Source organism: Rhinolophus hipposideros (genome assembly GCF_964194185.1).
Source record: "Rhinolophus hipposideros genome assembly, chromosome: 2".
Classification (NCBI taxonomy): Eukaryota; Metazoa; Chordata; class Mammalia; order Chiroptera; family Rhinolophidae; genus Rhinolophus; species Rhinolophus hipposideros.
In genome coordinates, this window is record NC_138048.1 from 110,019,774 (window position 1) to 110,025,961 (window position 6,188).

General features: G+C 64.4%; 1 protein-coding gene across 2 annotated transcripts in view; it reads left to right on the forward strand.

Moving 5' to 3' along the window:
* The window catches only part of COL18A1 (collagen type XVIII alpha 1 chain), a gene marked incomplete at its 5' end in the record, with an annotated part of 85,718 nt that extends 80,088 nt beyond the window's left edge, over positions 1-5,630 (forward strand). For both annotated transcript variants that reach the window (XM_081067331.1, XM_081067330.1), the window contains 8 exons: positions 462-615; positions 699-772; positions 1,274-1,402; positions 1,814-1,846; positions 3,254-3,499; positions 3,879-4,076; positions 4,398-4,513; positions 5,188-5,630. In XM_081067331.1, coding sequence (XP_080923457.1) covers positions 462-615; positions 699-772; positions 1,274-1,402; positions 1,814-1,846; positions 3,254-3,499; positions 3,879-4,076; positions 4,398-4,513; positions 5,188-5,401 — 1,164 coding nt within the window. In that variant the 3' untranslated portion in view covers positions 5,402-5,630. The remainder of the gene's footprint in view (positions 1-461; positions 616-698; positions 773-1,273; positions 1,403-1,813; positions 1,847-3,253; positions 3,500-3,878; positions 4,077-4,397; positions 4,514-5,187) is intronic.
* Positions 5,631-6,188: the final 558 nt, after the last annotated feature.

Genomic DNA, 6,188 nt, shown 5'->3' on the forward strand with positions numbered 1-6,188 from the left:
GGCCCCCAAACACCCCCATCCGTGTTCCCTGCCCTGTGGGGACACAGCCATTGCCTGTTAGGGTAGGCACACTGACCGGGGTGCCTCCAGCAGCAGAAGCAGTGGGGGGACAGGGTCCTCGTACCTTATCTGCTGGCACTGTTCTTCCAGAGAAGGACCCACGGAGGTCCCTCGGGGACCATTGCACTGAAAGACTCCAGGGGACAGCAGACCCAACTCTTCCTGGGGGATGGAGGGGCCTGAGTGCCTTTGCTTTGGGGCTACTGTGGTCTGTGTGCTGCGATCGAAGCCCAACAAAGGGGCGTGGGTTTGGTGGGGCCAGGCGTCCCAGACTCAGGCCTGGGCAGAGGGCTGACGTGGCTCAGAGACCATGCCCCTGCATGTACAACCCAGCCCCGCAGACTTCTGTATCCCTGCCGAGGGGACCTAGGTGATAGTGCCATGTGTTTTGTCATCCCTAGGGTCCTAAAGGAGAGAGTATCAGGGGCCAGCCCGGCCCACCTGGACCTCAGGGACCCCCTGGCATCGGCTACGAGGGGCGCCAGGGGCCTCCTGGGCCCCCAGGCCCCCCAGGGCCCCCAGGCCCTCCTTCCTTTCCTGGCCCTTACAGGCAGAGTAAGTCCAGTGGGCAGTGGGCCTGGGCTCCAGCCTTGTGCAGCTGGGGCTGCCATGTTCCCACCTCTGGTTCTCTCTCGTAGCTATCAGCGTTCCTGGGCCCCCAGGTCCACCTGGCCCCCCAGGACCCCCTGGAACCATGGGCACCTCCTCAGGGGTAAGTGCCTCTGCCCCGTTAGACCCTCACTGTGGGTGGGACTGTCTCAGAGGAGCCCTGGGTGGACCCCACAGGGCCCCCAACACGAGGCTGCTTTGCCCTGGACAGGCACACAGGAGCCCTGAGCTATGGTTTCGGAAGCAGAAGTGGGGTGCAGAGGGGCGGCTGGGATTGAGATGGCAGGGGGAGGACCGTCCCTGGACCACTGTGCAGAGGCTGGTGGCCCAGGGGCTCGCGGTGCTCATGGGTAACTGTGGACTTTGTGCCAAGCCCTCACCTTCCCGAGGGCGGCCTCCGCCACCTGGCCTTCGCAAGGCGTTCTCAGGGGCCAGCCTGACGACACAGTGCCCACTTAAGTCTTAAGGACTGTCCCTTGTCAGGGCGTCCACGTCCCCAGCCTTGCACCCTGAAATGTTCAAACTCAGCCCCCGACTGCCCCCCCACCCGTGAGCCCATGCTGCCTGGGTGTCAGTGGGTCCCCACGCACTGGGCCTCCCGCAGGTCAGGATGTGGCCCACGTACCAGGCTATGCTGGACAAGGTCCCTGAGGTGCCCGAGGGCTGGCTCATGTTCGTGGCCGAGAGGGAGGAGCTGTATGTCCGCGTCCGGAACGGGTTCCGGAAGGTGCTGGTGAGTTCTGCGGGTGGCCTTCTCGGCACATGGAAGGGGCGGTGGCCTCCGCCCTCATGTTTTGGGGGAGGACATGGGAGAAGATGCAAGGTGGGGAGGGCCTGGTAGAGGAGGTGGGCCCCACGCCCCAGGACCCTCAGACCCATCCTGTTGGGTGGGCCCCACGCCCATGCCGGGGCAGGTGACAGGTGACAGCCAGCACTCCTCACACGCTTTTATTACATCAGTAGACTATGCTGAGCAGTTTCAGGCGTGTGGATCAGTGACCCTCTCACAGTTTACAAGGACGTAGTAGATGTGGGGGGCTGCCAGGCAGTGGGCGGGCGCCGTAGGCAGGCCTCCCATGGGCGGGGGCCGCGGGCTGGGTGCTGGCATTCAGCTGCTGGGCTGACCCTGTGTGTCTTCTTCCAGCTGGAGGCCCGGACGCCCCTCCCACGTGGGATGGTAAGCTCTTCTCCACAGCCCCAGCCTAGCAATGCGTGTCTCCAAGCCTGAGGGGCAGGCCTGGGGGCTCGGCCAGAGCCACTTGGTGCTTTGGGGCCCTGGGCTCACCCCTGCTGGAGAGGGGCCTGCACAGACCACAAGGGGCTCCCTTCAGCCCACACTGGCCATCTGTGGTGTCCCTCATCGAGAGTGCAGGGTGCAGGGACAGACCCTTCTGGGGTGGCTGGAGGTGAGGGGGCGGGGTAGATGGATGGACTGAGTCACTATTCTGTCCCACTACTGTGGGATCTTTGAGTAGAAGTCACAACTCAAACGGCCCCGGACGGGGCTCTGTCAAGTAGCGAGTTAGGGGCTCTGTGTGAGCCTGTGGTAAGTCCATTCCCTGGTTCATCCGTTCGTTTCTCCGTTCATTCAGCACAGTCGGGCCCCTCCCACATGCAGGGCACTGTTCTGGACATAGGGTCCAGCTGTGCACGAAACAGGCAAAGACCCCCTCACCTCCCATCCCCCGCCAGCATTGTACAGGGGGATGGGCAGTAAGGATAATAGGTTTGTCATTTTGTTATATGAAGCATAATGCATAATCATATAAATGTATTTTATGTAAATATGTGTAAGTTAATTGTATGAACTATATTCGCATTATAAACAGGTGATAGGTGCCTAATAGGTATGTAGGTAATGGGAATGAATTATGTGGTGTGTCTGGCTTTCGGTGCTGTGGGAAGAAAGACAGTTGGGGCTCAGGTGGGAGCCTAGGGTTGGGACTTTAAGGTGGAGGTGGCCTCTGCAGTGGGAATGGAGCCAAGGCTCCCACTGGGCGGGGATCCCAGCCCAGTGTCTGAGCTGTGGCCAGGAGACCTCAAGGTCAGGGCGTGTGGTCGCCCAAGGGCCCCAGGCCATCACAAGGAGGAATCCTCCAAGAGCAGGGGAGCTGGGGGTTCATGAGCAGAGGGCCATCAGTGTGGGCAGGCTGGCCGGGATTTACCCCCCGGCACCCCCGGCTCCCCCGCCCGGCACCCCCAGCTCCCCCGCCCTGCACCCCCAGCTCCCCCACCCGGCACCCCCAGCTCCCCCGCCCGGCACCCCCAGCTCCCCCACCCAGCACCCCCAGCTCCCCCGCCCGGCACCCCCGCTCCCCCGCCCGGCACCCCCGGCTCCCCCGCCCGGCACCCCCGGCTCCCCCGCCCGGCACCCCCGGCTCCCCCGCCCGGCACCCCCGGCTCCCCTGCCCAGCACCCCCAGCTCACCACTGCAGTGTAGCCCTCTCCCCACCAAGAGCACGAACGGAGTGCAGGTGAAGGGCTGCTCTGGGCCCAGGCAGGAGAGGAGCCTGAGAGCAGCCCAGGGCCTCACTGGGGCTGACAGGTGCAGGAGCCCATGTGCTGTCCACCCCTTGGTCTACAGGACAACGAAGTGGCCGCCTTGCAGCCGCCCCTGGTGCAGCTGCACGAGGGCAACCCACACCCCCGGTGGGAGCCACCCCCTTCCACAGTGCGGTCCTGGCGGGCAGACGACATCCTGGCCAGCCCCCCGCGCTTGCTGGACCCCCAGCCCTACCCTGGAGTCCCTCACCATGGCTCCTACGTGCACCCCCGGCCAGCCCACCCCACTGGCTCTCCTGCCCACACCCACCAAGACTTCCATCCTGTGGTGAGTGACCCCAGGGGCTGTGTGCCCACCGGCCCGACCTCACAGGGTCGGCTTTCCTGGCCTGGGACTGCCCTCCGCTGCCTTCCTCCTTCGCCGACATCAGTCCCTGCTTATGTCCTGGAGAAGCCTGGCCAGTGGAGGTGGCAGCATTGGGCACACAGACCCTGCAGAGCCTTGCTCAGGAGGTGGACCGGGGAGGGTGGCCGCTCCACGTAGACCGCAGCCTGCTCCCTGGCCCCCAGTGCACATCTGCCGCCCTGGGCCGAGGGACCTCGGGCAGGGTGTCCGGGGCCTGGCCTCTGCTCCGACTTACCCCTCCTGTCCACTCGGAGCGGGGGCGGTGCCAGGTCTGAGCACACTGACCATGGCTCCCCCACAGCTGCACCTGGCTGCGCTCAACGGGCCGCAGCCTGGCGGCCTCCGTGGCATCCGTGGTGCCGACCTGCAGTGCTTCCAGCAGGCGCGAGCCGCGGGGCTGGCCGGCACCTTCCGCGCCTTCCTGTCCTCGCGCCTGCAGGACCTCTACAGTATCGTGCGCCGTGCCGACCGCGCCTCCGTGCCCATCGTCAACCTCAGGGTGCGTGGGGCAGCCCGAGCTGCAGGAGGGGTCTGGGGGTCGGGGGAGACACTGGGGTCAGGAAGTGTCCCTGGGCTGCCCTCACTCATGTGTAGTGCCACGGCCACTGCCGGAGGCCCCATCCCGTGGCTCTCCCCCATCATTCGCCTTCTGGGTGCTGTGGAGCAGCACCGTTTCAGGCCGTAGGCGGTGGGGTTGCCCCATCTGGGGTCCAGGCTGGGGACAGTGCTAGTAGCTGCCCACCCTCGGACAGGTGCCTAGCCACGTGCTGTGGTGGGGATGGCTGGGGTCAGAATGAGCACACCCCACTTGTCTCCGCAGGACGAGGAACTGTTTCCCAGCTGGGGGGCCCTGTTCTCCGGCTCGCAGGGCCAGCTGAAGCCCGGGGCCCGCATCTTCTCCTTTGATGGCAGAGACGTCCTGCAGCACCCTACCTGGTAGGTGCCCCCCGAGGGAGCACAGCAGTGGGGGCCCCTGCTCTGGTCTGACCTTACACCTGACCTGTGCTTGCTGTTTAAAGCTCACAAAATCCAGAAGAGCATGAATAATAAAAAGCGTTCTTTGCGGTAGTGTACGAAACACCCTCACCAGCTGCTCTCAGGCAGGCTCCACCCCTCCTGTTGGGGAGCCCGGCGAGACTGACAGCGCCCGGCCTGCATGGCCACCCGGCTCCCCGTCCGTCACGTGGACCTCACAGCCAGTCATTTCTAATGTAAATCCCCCAACATGGAATTCCCACGTCAGGACGTGCACCTCAAATGCTGGCAGAAGTACTGGTTGCCCACACTTGTCCTTCCTCTGGCCAGGTGTGAGGTGCCTGTCCCCCCAACATTCATGCTCTCAAAAGGGTGGCGTGGGTGTCAGACTAGTGCGTGGCCCCCCCTCCTCACTGAGAAGCGTCCAGCCCCCAAGGACCAACCCTCCAGGTTAGCGGTCTTGCTCCCCAGGCTGTGCCTCCAAAAGCAGTGGCAGCATCGGTGCCGTCTGGGAGGTGGTGCCCCCGTGGCTGGGGACGTCCCTCCCAGTGACCCCCGCAGCACGCCACCAGCTCCGCCCTTTCTGCCCGGGGAGGAGTAGGGCCCAGGTGACTGAGGGCTGCTGTACCCTCTAGGCCCCAGAAGAGCGTGTGGCATGGCTCAGATCCCAGTGGGCGCCGGCTGACCGAGAGCTATTGTGAGACCTGGCGGACTGAGGCTGGCACGGCCACAGGCCAGGCCTCCTCGCTGCTGGAGGGCAAGCTTCTGGGACAGAAAGCCGTGAGCTGTCACAATGCCTTCATCGTCCTCTGCGTGGAGAACAGCTTCACAACCTCCTCCTCCAAGTAGGGCTTGTGCCAGCGCGCTTGGACAGCTGGACAGATGGATAGACAGACGGCCGGGGAGGAGGCCAGGTGGCGGGGCAGTGGAGAAGCCCCCAGTGCCGGGAGGGAGTGTCGGCGGGCACCCCAGGGTGGGGACCCGGCTGGGACACATTCCTGTGTGGTTCACATTTCATGTAATCCTCCAGAAATAAAAGGAAGCCAAAGAGTATTTTTTAAAAAGTTTAAAACCGAAAGCCTGGTGCCAAGACTTTTTCTCCTGTCCCACCCTCTGCCACAAGCCCCCTCTGGCCTGGCCTGGTCATGCAGGGCGCTGTCCTCAGTGCCCGGGGAGCCGTCTTGGCTCGTATCAGACCAGGGGGTACACCCAGCTCCGTTACAGCAAGAGGCCGGCTCACTCACTCACTGCCCTGGGGAGGTGCTGTTTCCTGCTGGAAGCCCTTCTTGTGCTCAAAGCCCGGACCCCGCTTGCAATCCAGCCATGGCCTCTCCTCCCCCCCCCCCCCCCCCCGACCTGGCCCCGGAGCGACACCAGCAACGCCCCTGGCTGGAGCAGTTCCCAGGCTCAGCGGCCCCAGGACCCGGCTCCCGGGGATCCCTTGCCCTGGATGTTTCATGTACAGGTGGCTTGTGCGTCCTGGAGCCAGCCTTGTCCTTAGGGGTCTCTGTCCCATGCTGGCTTCCGAGGTGGGCTGTGAGGTCAAGCCCAGCGCAGAACCAAGGCTGTGCTGGGTGTCGTGCGGGGTCCATGAACCAGGGTGTGGCAGTGTCCTGTTCCCAGGCCCCAACCCCAC